This window comes from Melospiza georgiana, chromosome 6, assembly GCF_028018845.1.
Source record: "Melospiza georgiana isolate bMelGeo1 chromosome 6, bMelGeo1.pri, whole genome shotgun sequence".
In the NCBI taxonomy this organism is placed as follows: domain Eukaryota; kingdom Metazoa; phylum Chordata; class Aves; order Passeriformes; family Passerellidae; genus Melospiza; species Melospiza georgiana.
Window position 1 is genome coordinate 24,723,064 of NC_080435.1, and position 15,471 is coordinate 24,738,534.

Here is a 15,471-nt window from a genome sequence, read left to right on the forward strand (position 1 = left end):
AGCAGTGCTTTGGGATTTGGAAAACAAGGCATTTCACTTGATCCAAGCCAAGCATCTTTTCCCAGAGGTCTGTGAACTGGAGCATTCATCTGTGCTGTTAGGATGTAGTTGGGGTCCCAGATCAAGCAACCCCTTCCCTTCACTTGCAGAAGGAGGCTGTGGAGCTTTCAGAGCCCTGTGTGATGTGGTGGCCTCAGTGCTGTGCAGTGACCTGAGAGCCAGCTCAGTGTCTGGGACAGGGTCAGGCTCCCCAGCCAGGCTATGGACCTGGCTCTCAGCTCCCTCCTGTCCCAGGGCAGTGGCTTTGTGTGGGCTCTGAGTGCGGGGCAGTGCCGGCTGCCTTTGTCCATCCCATACCACATTTCCTGTATTGTTCTCAAACTGGTGTGAAGTACCTGTTTGAGAAGGCAGATTTCTTTCCTAAGAAATATATATATATACACTCAGACCACCAGCTGAGTTTTTGTGCCTGCATTTGTTGTACTAACAGGGTGTACAACCAGCTCTTCTATAGACACAGCCCTTACTGGTCATTTTTTGTCACCCTTCTATTGCCCCAGTCCTGTTTTTCTGAGCAAGTGAAGGCTTCCCTGCCCATAGTGATCAGTACATTGGTCCCTCCCAGGACCTGGTTGTAAATCCATCCTAGGCATGTTCATCAATCCCAGACAGCTATGATGATTTCTGGGCATGGCTGTTCTTTGTGCTGGGATTTATTTAGCATGATGAGGCCAGAAGACGTGGATTAGGAACTTAGTGTTGAAAGTACTGTCAATCTCCAGTTCCTATAGCAATATCTCAATATTGAGATGGGCTAGTAGTATTTAAAAAATAATCTGTACAAATTAACTGTACAATGTGCACAGTTGGGATTTTCATGAAGCTTTCACTTCATTGCTGGACGTCGTCTGTGGAAGGCAGGCTGAGACAAAGGCTTGCTTGTTCTGAGTTTGCAAAAGGAGCCTGGTGCGGTGTGGGGATGGGAAGTAGACTGTGATGAGCAGGAGGACTTCAGGAAATGAAAACAAAAACAAAGCAGCAGTGTATGGTAAGAGGCAGCAAGGAAAGAGCAGTGGTGCAGCTTCTGAAAGCAGAGTGAGGAGCTCTGCTGGCAGCTTGTGAAGAGCTTGTCACCTTCCTTCCTCTCTGCGTCAGGGCACTGGGACTTCTCCCACAGTGGAGGAATCCCTGGAAGGGCTCAAGGAAAGGTGTAGGTGTGGTGCTTAGGGTGTGGGTGAGTGGTGGGCTTGGCTCTCTGGTGTTAGTGGCTGGACTCGATCTTGGTTGTCTTTTCCAACCTTAATGATTCTCTGATTCCTGTGCCATTATCTTTCTGGTCCTCCTTAACACATTGAATTCAGCAGGCTTGAGCAGAGCAGCAAGAGGCCAGATATCACTGTTTGAGATATTTGGTGGCTTGATTTTCCTTCTGTGTCACACAGAAGCAACACCCTGGAAATCAGCAGGCTGGCACAAGCTTAAAAGCAGCATAAGTCCTGTCTGTGTCTGTAACCCAGCTTCTGATTCCTTCCAGCTCCATGTGGGTACTTGGCCATAGGAAAAGGACTAGCAAAACCAGCCAGTATAATAGTTAGTTACTGATTAAGAGTCGTGGAAACCTTCTGGCTTCAGTAATAGTTTTAAAAGTATCATTAGTTCCTGCTATTTCACTTTGTCCATAACCATGTTAAATGGCTGAGTTTATTATTAAGGAGTCTCTAATACTGTTAGAAACTCAATTCTGTGCTAAGTCAGGAAGATGTATGTGACTGAAATCTTCAGTAGATCTGGTTTGGATCAGAGGAGGGAGGTTAACAGAGCCATATCTTCACTGAGCAACTGAAAGTGAAGTAAAACAGTCCCTGTGTGGCTGCAGCAGCTCGTGATTTACAGGGCTGGATTCACAGGGCTGCTCCTGCTGCCGAGAACGCACGCTCTCCGCTGCTGTTGATTTTTGAATTAAAAAAATGCAGCTCTGTACACAGTTTACTTTCGTGCTAGAGGGCAGGGAAATATAGGTAAGAGCCGTTAATCCCCAGCAGGCTGCTGGGCAGGCGAACAGACACAGATGACAAAATTTAATTGGAAACATGAGCAGTTTAACAGAAAACATATTTGTGATAATTGAGAAAGTAACATCTCCAAAAAGGAAACTCTGCAAAGAGGAACTGATTCAGAGGAGAAGTGGCCACTGGTAGGTGAGTGTGATTTTTCAAGCTCTCTTTAGGCTCAGAACTAATTTCTTAATAAGAACAAATTACATTAGGAGGAACTAACTAAATAATAGATTTGTTTTCTTTGTGGGGGAGGGCTGTATAGTTACTGCCACAAGTTTCTCTTACAGCTGTACTAGGATATGTGGTAGTACTTATTTTAGGTTCTTTACAAAAGGGCACAATTGGTTTTATTTTTGTACGTGGAGTTTTCTTCTACCTTTGCATTGTGAAGATATTACCACCCCCACCCCTAATAACTGAAAGGACTTTAGTTTTACTTTTTTCCTTACTCCTGCATTTTTTTATGTTTGAGGTTTTTCTAAGAATCGAACTTGGACTGCGAGTATTTTGCCAAAAACAGAGGGAACCCTTAGTTACAAAATAGTGCTGTGTTTTTGCTAATGAAAACGTATTGTGGACTTAATAAGGGAGAGCACATTGCAGAACACATTTTGGTTTGAATTGGAAGAGATTCCTTTTCTTCCTTCTTTTTCTTGAAACAGCAAGTAAATGTAAATTATACAGTAGGAGCTCATTGCTGCTCTGCTGGGTAGGAAAAGAAAGTTGGCTTTTATTTTCACTGAGTTTCACTGATATTGAAAATACCGATGTGTCTTTTTAATGTTATCAGTGTGAAATTCTTGATGTTTAATTACAGAAAGAATTTCACAGTAGCTCTAATACCAGGTACTACCATGTTGATTTATTGGGTTGTTTTCTGTGTTTTTTTCCCAGAGCCTGCAGACAGCACGGCCTCCCAGCCCACAGGAATGAATGAAAATGTCTCATCCTCGGCTCAGAGCTGTGGCAGTGCTGCTCCTTGCAATAACTCCTCAGCCATCCCTCAGCCCAGCTCTGCTATTAAACCTTGGCGCAGCAAGTCCCTCAGTGCCAAGCACACAGCGACGTCTTCCATGCTGTCCGTGAAGCAGCCGCCAGCAGAGCCTCCCAAGCCTCCCTTGGAGATCGCCAAAGCAGCTCCCAACGCTCAGAAATCCATGCTGGAAAAGCTGAAACTCTTCAACAGCAAGGGGGGTTCCAAGGCAGGAGTGTCCGGGACCACGCCGGAGTGTCCGGGCTCTCGGGACAACAGCTGCGAAAAGCTGGAGGCGCTCCTGAGCTTTGAGGAGAGCGAAGAGATCGATGCCACCAGCCAGAATGTGAACAACCCGGGATCCATGTCCAGCAGCCCCAAAATTGCACTCAAGGGAATCGCACAAAGGACTTTCAGCCGCGCGCTCACTAATAAGAAAAGTTCTCCAAAGGGTAATGAGAAGGAGAAAGAGAAACAAAAAGAGAAAGAAAAGGATAAAAGCAAGGACATTACAAAGAGAACATCCATCACCGAGAAGCTGGAGCTGAAGGAGGAACCTAAAGAAGAACAGACAGCACTAACAACAACAGCAGAGATGCCAAAAAAGTCCTCCAAGATCGCGAGCTTTATCCCTAAAGGAGGGAAGCTGAACAGTGCCAAGAAGGAGGCCTCTGCCCCTTCGCACAGCGGAATACCAAAACCAGGAATGAAAAACACCACAGGGAAATCCTCAAGTGCCCCTGTTGCTGCCAAGGAAGGCGAGCGGAGCCGTGGCGGGAAGGCCAGCGCGGGGCTGTCCCATCAGAAGTCCCAGCTGGACGGCCGCCACTCCAGCTCCTCCTCCAGCCTGGCCTCCTCCGAGGGCAAGGGCGCGGGGGGCCTGCAGGGCAGCAGCAGCAGCCAGGCCGTGAACGGGCCCGCGGTGAGCACGCACACCACGGGCAGCAACACTGTCAGCGTGCAGCTACCTCAGCCCCAGGCGCAGTACAGCCACCCCAACACCGCCACCGTCGCGCCCTTCATGTACAGGTACGGCACCACCGCCACAGGAGAGCAGGGCACTGTCCTTCTGCCAGGGATTCTGGGATTCGCATCCTCTGAGCCTCAGAGTGGGGAAAAACAGTGCTTGTCTCACTTGCTGTGCCTGTTTTTGTGCCACAGCAGAATGCAATGTGGAGATTGTTCACCCACAGTGAGGGTGTTCTGTTCCCTTGGCCTGTCAGGGCCAGGTGTGTGTGTGTGTGTGTGGGGACTGTGGGTGACAGCCACGAGATTCTGGGCACTGTGAGCAGGTGAGTGCAGAATGAATGCTTGGCAGATTCAGTTTGGATGTAATGGATTGTAGTGCGATATAGTATTATATAGCGTATTATAAAGTATTTATAATACTATATTGCTCTATTATATAGAGTAATACAGAGTATTATAAAGTATTTATAAGACTTTATTATTCTATTATATAGAGTAATACAGAGTATTATAATACTGTATTAATTACTTTATCATACTATAGTTATATAATATACATAATTATATATACTATACTATAACTAATTGCTTTATCATACTATATTACTCTATATAATAGAGTAATATAGTATGATAAAGTAATTAATTAGCCTTCTGAGAAACTGTTTCATTAGCCTTCAGTGCAGTGCAGTTGTGTGCAGGGTTGAGTGCTTGGCAGATTCAGCTTAGATGTAATGTAATAACGTGTAATATAGTATAGAATAATATAGTATGATAAAGTAATTAATGAGCCTTCTGATAAGATGGAGTTCTCCTCATCGTTCCTCCTTCGTCAGGGCCCACAGCACAGTGGCACAGGACACATCCCTGGGGGCTCAGGAGTGGGGTGCCCAGGAGGGGCATTCTGGACACTTCCAGGGAGGTGAAGCAGCAAGGGAAATGCTACATGATGGAGATGTCTCTTGCTTCAAGAGTGCAGGCAATTCATGCATTTTCACAAAAACTGGTAGCACCAGACTTTTTCAACTTTGTTCATGTCTGAAGGATTGTATAGATGTAATTGAACTTCATATAACTCAACTGTCCTGTAGGATTAAGGATGGCAAACCAGATATATTTATATGAGAATAAATGATTTATTTTTATAAGGATTAGACTAATAGTTCTCAATCAGAATTCTTTACTACACAGTATGGGCAGCCATGATTACTAGTACAGTATAATTCACTATTTTTGAATCAATATCAAAGGAATGATGTTGAAGTTACATTAAAAGCAATTATTCGGTAGAGATTGGTGTTATTCACCCATAGCAATGTGGGGACATCTCTTTTGCTCACCCTGCAGGATGTCCCCACTCCAGGAGGGCTCTGCACACACTCCAAGGAGGGGTGTGTTAGAAGCCCTTGTCATTAAAGAGTGGGATTGGGCTTTTCTAGTGCAAAATGACATCAGTCCTGGGTGTCCTGGGCTTTTCTAGTGCAAAATGACATCAGTCCTGTGTGCCCTGGCCTTTTCTAGTGCAAAATGACATCAGTCCTGTGTCTCCTGGCCTTTTCTAGTACAAACTGACATCAGCCATGCGTGTCCTGGCCAGCTGTGCCATCTCCAGTTATCAGTGGTGTCATTGTTGGTTCCTTTCTCAGGTGCTTTACCAGGTCTGCCCCATCTTCCCCTCCCTGTGGGGAGGTTGAGCTCTGCCCTTGATGAGTCAGGCTGGTTTCAGGGTTATTCCACACCAAAAGCAGCAAAAGGCTCCTTCTCCCTCTGCCTCAGACAGCTCTGTAAATTGAACATTGTTCCAGTTGGTTTTACCCCCTCTCCAGGCACAGCATCCTGCTACAAGAGTCAGGTGAAATTAGGAGCATTGCAATAGTCATTCCCCAGTGTGTCTTTACCTTTTTACAGCAGCACTTACCCTTGGGGCAGAACTTCCAGCTGCCTGTTGGTGTGGCTCTGTGAGCACAACACAGCACGACTTGGACAGTGAAATGAGTCACAATATCTTACTTAAATCTGGCAGGAAATCCTTACATCACCTTTCATTACCTGGCAGCCATAATATCAGACAATAAATTGGAGTTTGAAGTTGGTTTTGCCCAGTCATTTCTCTCAAAATGGAAGTGATGTTGAAGAGAACCTAGCAGGAGTGTAACATGACATCACATCTTCCCTGCTATATCTTCATGCAATACAGACTTTATTGGAGAGGTTCAGATTAGCCACAACAACTGATGTTATTGATAATTAAGGAACATATGGAAATCCAAGTGTTTTAAGACTCCACCTGACGAGCTGTGAAGCCTATCTTCGACTATGAATTTTTTATTTTTTACAGCTGAGTGCTTGTTTCCATTTCTAGGACATAATTCAACATGGGACTAATGAATTATGTAAAGCCAGTCTGCTGGTGTGTTCTGAGGAGTGGGACAGAGTGGCTGAGGGCAGGTGCACTCGTTGTTATCCTTGAGGCACTTTGGATGGAGAGTGGCTGCACATCCCTGTTTGGTTTTGCTTTCCAGATCTCAGACAGGCAATGAAGGGAACGTGACAGCCGAGGCCAGCACAGGAGGGGTCAGCATGGATTCTGCTCTTTATGTCAAAACTGCCCAGCCTGCCCTTGAGGACCTCTCAGGTGAGTCCTGCAGCATGACCATTACTGGCTGTGGTTTGGTTAAACAAGAATGGGCTAGAGCAAGTTGATTTTATTCCTACTGCTTTTGTTCTTAATAACTCTGTTTCTGTCAGCTCTTCAGCAGTGAACTGGGTGTCAATAATTTGAACTCTGGATGCTTAAGTTCAGCACAGGTGTGCGCCCCAAATTTCGTGAAATCACCAAGAATTCTTCCTGCTTAATGAGATGTGCAGCATTTATTAGGATTAAGCTACTGTAAGGATCCTAAGCATTCTCAAGCATTGTTTGATTTTAAAAACTTCATTTTGGAGCTTACAGAACAGACTGTGTTCATTTCCTTGATGTTTTGGTTTGGAGGAATCTTACTGTCACTCATATGAATCTGATCAATTTGAGAAACCCCCTTTGCAGCAATAGGGCACCAAAATCCAACTGCACTCTATTGCGTCCACCACACAGAAGCTGAAGCTGGTTGTGGCTAGAATATGAGTAGTCTAATTTAGAAAGTATCTGGTATATTTATCTAGAATTCCTGCTACTGTAAGTATATGCTCGTTAAAAAAATAAATTAAGCTTACCAATATAACAAAGTGATTTTCAGCAACCACATTTGGTTAGAATATACTAGATTCTACTAATGTGATCTAAAATGTGTTTGTAAAGTCACAGTCTGATCTCCTCCTATCCCCATTTCAGCAATATCTATGACTTTGCTTACTGTGTGCTATTGCAGGATATCTCATCTGTAGAATTTCTCAGGTTTCTTTCCATCTGCTTAGTCTTGGTGTCCTCCAGTTTAATGTGGGGTTTGAAACCAAATGCCCTCCTTGGAAAAGTGATGTGGCTAAAGGTTTCACAACGAGATCCATTTCATACTGCATTGTATATTCTGTCAATACTACCTGTGTGCTGATGGCAAAGGCAGAGTCACTGGAGGGGAAAAGGGCTGCAGGAATGCCTAAGTGAACATATCTGTGTGTACAATTTATACATAGGTGGATTAAGGCACTAGGGATAAAATTCCTGAGAACGTTTTTGGGTTCATATTTAAATATGAGAGTTGCAAGTAAGAAACACAATGTCCAGCTGCTTAAACTTTTTCAGCATTGCCTCTTAATCATCATATTGGCTGTTTTCAGCCTGCAAACTGAGCAGTGTTTCTAGATCACAAAAGGTATTCAGTCTTTAATGACAGATGTTTTGTAAGTACAAACTATTACTCAACTAGAATATGTAAGTTTTGGGATCCAGAGGCAGAAGACAGCTGAAAAACTCAAACAAGGGAGATGCAAACCCCAGCTGTGCACAGCCAGACCAGACAGCAGCATGCATGGAGGGGCCTTGGGGGAAACAGAGCAAACTAAACAAGTAGTCCCTCAGCCAAAATTAATTACAAGAAATGCGGCACAGATATCTTCTCTCCCTGCATAGCTGTTGATTTAACAGCACATATAAAACAACAGAGAGCATAAGTGGGGAAAAATGGAAGCAGAATTGTTTAAGGATGCTGCCTGCTCATGAGGAGCTAAGTGATTTCAGAATTGAACTCTAGGGGCCAACTGTCCAATATCTGTCTCTAAAGTATACTTTCAATTTAAGCAGTGGAATGGCATTTAAGTGAAAATTTGGTATCAATTTAGGCATAAGAGTGATCTCAGTAGAAATTGCTTTAGTTTGTCTCCTGTGTGTTTTCCTAAGAAGTTACCTACCATTTGCCTTCACATATGTGAGAGAAATGATCTGTAAAAGAGCACTGTGACATTTGTTAAGCTGAAGGCCTATAAATATTTTATGGTTTTTACTACAAAAATATGTAGATCCATGAGTATAGAAAATGTTTTTTGTCCCAGAGACCCACTGGCTAAAGTGATCAGTCTTGTTAGGTGGATGTTTTCAGTCCAGCCAGACCATAATTGTTTGACCCTCTGGCTTAAGTGAATTGTAACTCAAGGAGGTGATTTCCCAGAGTAGAGACTGACTAAAAGAAAAATGCTCACATGGGCACTAAGCACTTTGGTCAGTGGTTTGTAGCACAGGCAAGAGTGTGTGAGTGGGTTTTTCTGTGCCACCAACATGACATCTTTTAGAAACATGAAATTTAAAGCAGAGAATGTAGAAAGTTCCAACATCAGCTTTTTTTATCTGATTCTTCACGTTCCTGATGTGTGTAATATATAGATATCCATCTAAACTAGCAGTTGTGTGGGTGCCCAGCATCCTAGCAGCTCAGAAATGCATCTCATGTACAGAGAAGGCTGGTACAAAATGTGAAAAGTTTTACATTTACGGTAGTATTTTCTTTAGTCATGGGTTGTAAACCCTTTAGAATGAAATAATTTCCTTCTGTGCCCAACAGAAGCTTTGTGACAGTTTTTTGGAGGTTCACTGTTCCAGCTTTCAGCTTACAAAGAATAGGCTGGCACTACTAGAAATTCACTCTTTAGCCTCCTAGAGGATTTAACTCTATAAAGCTCAGCTGAGGTAGCGACCAAAGCATTTCTGAATTGACAGCTGAGACTACGTAAATAAATTATGCTGAAGCACTAATTAAATTATTAATTTGATAAAATGCAATTATGCTGAAACAGTAGGAAGACTTTATTTTTTGTGTACATAACCTCTACTTTTAAGGAGCAGGACATGAATGTGTTTAGAATAAAGTACTTAAAGAACAGGATTTCTAATGCTGTGAAAACTAAGTCATCCCCCAACTTTGTGTCATGTAGCACATTTTAGGAACAGTAACAGTGTTATGTTGACAAGCAAAACCTTTTGTTCTTTTACCTGAAACATCACTCAGCATGGAGTCAGCACAGTTTAGTTTGTGGAAAGCTGTTACTGTAGGACAAAGAAGATCTAGTGAAAACACAGCATTGGAGAAATTGCCTGTGTCAGGTTAATGTTAATTGCATCAATATATGAGATGGAAAGGGTGGTATTGATGGAGTGTGTGTTCTAATGAGGTTGAAAGTTAACCAGAATTTGAACTGGGTCAGCAATATCTCAGAGGCAGCAATGAGGGTAACCCTGCAGGGCCCATTTTGGTGTCAGGATGTGATGACGGCAGGTGCCTGCCAAGGGGAATGGAATCTCAATCAAACCAGCTTAGAAGGTCAGAAGAAAGTGCAATTGAGTGAGGCATGGAGAGCAGCTCAGTTCTGTTCCTGCCTGCTCCTCACTCCTGGCTTCCTTTCCTGCAGGGGAGGACCCAGAGACGCGGCGGCTGCGCACGGTGAAGAACATCGCTGACCTGCGGCAGAACCTGGAGGAAACCATGTCCAGCCTGCGGGGAACCCAGGTCACCCACAGGTAAGGGCACCTCTGGGCTCCTCACACAATGGAAACCACTCTGCAGCTCCTGAAAGGTGGCTCTGCTCAGGTGGGGCTGGGCTCTTTCTCAGGCAGCACTGACAGAACAGGAGGACACCGTCTCAAGCTGAGTCAAGGGAAATACAGGTTGGATATTAGGAGAAGTTTTTTACAGAAAGAGTGGTAAAGTACTGGAATGGTCTGCCCAGGGAGGTGGTGGAGTCACCATCCCTGGATGTGTTTAAAAACAGACTGGATGTGGAACTGGGTGCCAGGGTTTAATTGAGGTGTTGGGGCTGGGTTGGACTTGATCTTGGAGGTCTCTTCCAGCCCAGTGATTCTGTGAATTCTGCTACTTTACATCTCTTACACCTGGGCTGCATCCTTAGAAAAATTATTAACACTGACATTGGGAGATACTGATTTTGTAATTTTTGTCTTTAATGCACAGAATTTGAATAATGTTTGCTAGTTACTGAGATGTATGAAGAGAAATAGAAGTGATGGGATGGGGTGTGTAGTGACTCAAAGGTCAAGAATAGTCACATCTTGTTAAATGTGTGAGGTGATGTTTGAATATAAGTTACAGTTTAAAATGTTTCTTTTACTATTGAGTAACTTCAGTGCATTACACCTCTCTCCCCATGTGTAATATTTTGTTTAAATAAGAGGTGAACTGTGCTTGACCCATATTATCAAGTGCATAACTTAAATTCCTGACCAAACTTCAGGCAAACAAGTTCTTCTAATATTGTTAGTCATCTCCTGAATGTAACTGCATTTTTTTTTTTTGTGAAGCAGCATTTGGAAATCTTCAGCAATATTTAAAATACGCTGGAGATAAACAACGATTGCTATTACATTTAAACATTATGTGAGTTAGATCTCTGCAGTGTTGAACAGGAAGTTGGGGAGAATAAGCTTTTGTTTTTTTATGTTTGGCCCATAGTGAGGTCAGGGTCCTACGTAGTGCTTGGTGCCTTATGTGCCCCAGCCCTACATGAGTTTATTGGGGGAACACTTTGTGTTTTGTCTTTTTGTCTGAAACTGAAGCAGAGCTTGCAAAGATGAACTCCCAAAGCTGGTTTTATTTGCAAATTTCAAACCATGAGGCAAACCATGACATAACACCGCAGCATCTCCCCCTTGTTTTGTTTAAAGAAGAGGACTGGGATTGTGGCGCAGAATGCTTGCCAAACCACAGTTGGTAAATTGGTTCCTGCTTTTCAGGAGGGTCAGTGTTTTCCACTGAGGCTTCCATGTCACCCATTGGAGCACTCAGGGCTTCCAAATGGTAGACTTCAGGAGGGGAAGATGAGCTTGAAGTTTGCTTGTAAACCATGCGCTTGATTAGCCCGAAAACAATGCTAACAACTACAATAACAATAACTACAATCAAATTAGACCAAAATGTGAAGTCAGTCAACTAACTTTATATGGAGTTTAGAGTTATACACTAAAGCAGTACAGGATTGGAAACATATAAATGCTAATGGATTTTATCCCCATCTCTCCCTTCAAGCACCTTGGAGACCACGTTTGACACCAACGTCACCACCGAGATCAGCGGCCGCAGCATCCTCAGCCTGACGGGGCGGCCGACGCCGCTGTCGTGGCGGCTGGGCCAGTCCAGCCCGCGGCTGCAGGCGGGCGACGCGCCGTCCCCGGGCAGCGCCTACCTGCCCTCCGCGGGCAGCGCCTACCCGCCGCGGGGCAGCGCCGGCCGCTTCGGCAGCGCCGAGCCGGGCGCCGCGCGCTACCTGTACCCCGTGCCGCTGCGGCGGCAGCTAGCCACGCGCGGCAGCGGCCTCTGCCACGTGGACATCGCCGACAAGGCCGCCGACGACATCGACCTCGAGGGCGTCACCATGGACGCCACCGGCTACATGAGCGACGGCGACGTGCTGGGCAAGAACATGCGCGCCGACGACATCACCAGCGGGTGAGTTCGCGCTTCTCGCGGCTCTTTGTCACTGCCGTGTGCTCTGAAAAATCCCTTCACCGGGATTTCTTCTCCCGGGAAGGTGAGAGACCTTAGAGAAAATATTATCTCATAATATAGAATATTATATCATTTGCTTAACATTATAGAATATTAATATTTGCTTAATATTATATAATAATATTATCTCATTTGCTTAATATTATATAATAATATTATGTATTATATCTATAGATATATAATAGATGCATCTATATCTATTATATTATGTTATATTATCTCATATGGTTAATTTTATATAATATTAAAATTTGCTTAATATGTAATAATATCTACAATATCAATAGATATATAATAGATATATCTATATGAATTATATAATATTGTATATAAAATTTTATTAATATTATATAATGATATGTATTATATCAATAAATATATAATAGATATTTATATATCTATTATATTATAATATTATGTCATTTGGTTAATATTATATAATAATATTATCTCATTTGCTTCTCCCAGGAAGATGAGAAGCCTCAGAGAAAATATTATCTCATTTGGTTAATATTATATACTAATATTCTCTCATTTGCTTCTCCTGTATTTGCTGCTTTGGAATGTGGTCGGGAGATGGTTTATCCAACAGGTGCATCTTTGATTGGTTCCATGTGAATTGTTTTTACTCAATGACCAATCACCATCAGCTGTGTTGGACTCTGAGGAGTCAGTCATGAGTTTTTATTATCATTCTTGTTACGCCTTCTGTCTGTATCCTTCTCTCTTTCTCTAGTATAGTTTTAGTATAGCATTCTTTAATATAAGTACATAAAATCATCAATCAGCCTTCTGAGAACATGGAGTCATATTCTCATCTCTCACCTTGTTCTGGGGACCCCAGCAAACCCACTCTTCTGTTCTGTTTATTGCTCTGTATTTCCGTGATTATTTCGAGAAATAAAAGCCAGCACCAAAGGTATTCTACTGATTTTAATAGGCCTTTGGCGAGACAGCCCGTTATCACAGAGGGATTTGAACAAAATTCAAGTTTTTAAGCCCATGTTAAGAAAGTATCCCTAGATGTGAAGCTATTCAGGCATGTGATGAAACGTTTTCCAGAGTCAAGACTCGCAGTGGTTGCAATGTTGATCCGTGCCCAGGAGATGGAGGGAGTGAGGCACGTTTTGTACTTAGCTGAACTCCCTTGCTGCCTCAGCTCTGACAGACTAGGTTGCTGGAAGGGAATGAGTTGGCATCTCTGTGCTGGGTGGAATAGTAGTACGAGCAAGAAAACGTTTAAAGAACAAGTCAGTGTGCAGAAATATGAAGTGATAGACAGTTATTATCAAGGTTTTACATCAGCATTTTATCTCTGTCTTAAATGAAAAAAGCATTTGTTCTTTGCTCCAATGTCAGTTTTCAATTCGTCCACTTTCAGTTCCTAATATAAAAGTCATTTTTTCTTAGCTCAAGCATCGGATTGATGTTTAAAATTATCTTTGAGATTTAAACGGTCAGGTGTTTTGTTTTTTCTTGTTTAGTTTGATGGGGTTTTTTTGTTTATTTCTTTGTTTCTGTGGAGTTTGTTTTTGGGGTTTTTGTTTGTTTGTTTGTTGGTTTGGTTTAGGTTTTTTTTTGTGGCAGTCCTGACTGACCATTTTGCATCTTTTGCTTTTTTGTAATTTTTTTTATTAGTGACATTTCTAGTGCTGTTTGCTTTTTTAAAAGACATGATATCTCTTACAGGAATCCAGCTTCTGCTTTGTCCTTAACTGAACAGTTCAGTTCCACCATCTGGAACCCTCCATTAATTCTGCCCATTATGAATATTTGGATATTCTCACACTTTTTGAGAAGTCAGACACCTTCTTTATATGCTTCATTAGGGAAGCATATAGTAAAGTAGCTGATGCAAAAATCAGTGTGAAATTCTGTTTCAGATAAAACACCAGTAGCTGTTGCTGCATTAATAATGCATCAAATCTCTAAAGCACCTTGTGATTTCCTCATATACATCAACTTTCACTTGGATTTTGTAATGTTTTTTGTAGGAACAGTTACTGCTTTTCCTCTGGACTATGAATTCTGTTTAAATTTGTGGCTGTAGTTTTGGTCTGGAAGCGAGGAAAGTGCATTCTAAGTAGCACCGTGGTTTCTATAAAACACCTTGAGTGGTAGTTGAGAATTACCCCTGGCAGAACTGTGTCAGCTCAGACTTCTGCTGCTCAGAGAGGAGCCCCAGTCTTTGCAGACCTTTACTCAGTGTATAAAATTCACATTCCAGGTAAAGGAAAGAGTATAAAAGCTGTCAAATTTATGAATTATTTAGGCAGAGAAATCTGTACCTTCACTCATCTCTGTGTATCATTTCCTTTTCTGGGCCTAGTCATCCTGCAGGGTAAAAATTGGGAGTCTCCATAGTCTGAAAGTACAAGAGTGGTGTTTAGACTCTGGGCAAGAAAATGGTTTTGCCAGTTGGTACCTCTGTCACCAAAGCAGGGAGTTATGTACCCAGAATGATTAACATAGCAGAAGAGTCATATACTCTGCCCTACCTCACTCCTGGCCTTGAGTGCTGGGATATCTTTAATTGAGGATCTGACTCTTTTTTCCCCACTAGTTTTTGAAGGAGTGAGATACTTTTCACTTTTTACTCATGTAAAAGTAACTGATAAATGAGATCCCAATTAAGGGTTCTTAGGACAAGAAATGCATACAAGTAAGTTTTTCTTTTCCACATCTTTTGCCTTTAGCTACAGGAGTCTGTTTTGCTAAATAGTGTGAGTTGATTTGTCAATTCATATAGCACTGTTGGAGTCAGTGACTAATTTCCAGTTGGTATTGTAGGTAAATCCGTTGTTGGAAAGATCAGCTCCATTTCCAGGTTGTGGACAGGGTTTGGAGATGGGCAGTGTGGGGTTCCTCTGCTTGCTGCACTCGTGGGCATTTGGAGGGAGCCTTGCTGCAAGCAGCCCCACAAGCCTGGGGTTGCAGTCTATGGATGGTAATGATGTGAGAAGGGAATATTGCAGTATTAAATTGCAATAACAGCATTCCAATATTAATGGAGAAGGATAAAAAACAAGGTTGTTACCTTTCATTAGGTGACCCCTAATGACACTGGGTTGCCATCTCCAGTGTGAGCAGATGTTTGGTAGCCTTTTCTGTAAGTTACGTTCCCCAGTTTGTGTTTAATTCAAATAGTAAGGAAAAAATAGGATGGCATTGTGTTTTTGTGGGAGAGGAGTAACAAACTGCTTAGAAGTCAGAGAGGTTGCTTGTAGAGAAAGCATCCGTGTGACTTGCTGCAGAACAAATCACCAAGATCAGTGGTAGGGCAAACAGGCTCAGCATTTCCAGAAGCCCAGCTACACTCTGTGCAGAGCAGCACAAGAGGGTATTTAGAGCATGAATAGCTCTTTATTAGCTGGTATGTGTTTCACTTTGTCATTTTTCAGAATTGCTACAATCCCGGAGTCTGAAAACCTTGGATCTGTGTTTTCATTGGCAAACTGATAGGGAAGGAAGCCAAAATATTTGTTACAGCCAAAATAAATCCAATGGCCAAGAAAAACTAGTTTAG

The 15,471-nt window shown here is 42.7% G+C and overlaps 1 protein-coding gene across 3 annotated transcripts in view; it reads left to right on the top strand.

Annotated features, from left to right (window-relative positions):
• NAV2 (neuron navigator 2) overlaps window positions 1-15,471 on the top strand; it is a 368,440-nt gene that overhangs the window by 259,245 nt on the left and 93,724 nt on the right. For all 3 annotated transcript variants that reach the window (XM_058027192.1, XM_058027189.1, XM_058027191.1), the window contains 4 exons: window positions 2,952-4,059; window positions 6,522-6,634; window positions 9,835-9,943; window positions 11,466-11,885. In XM_058027192.1, coding sequence (XP_057883175.1) covers window positions 2,952-4,059; window positions 6,522-6,634; window positions 9,835-9,943; window positions 11,466-11,885 — 1,750 coding nt within the window. The remainder of the gene's footprint in view (window positions 1-2,951; window positions 4,060-6,521; window positions 6,635-9,834; window positions 9,944-11,465; window positions 11,886-15,471) is intronic.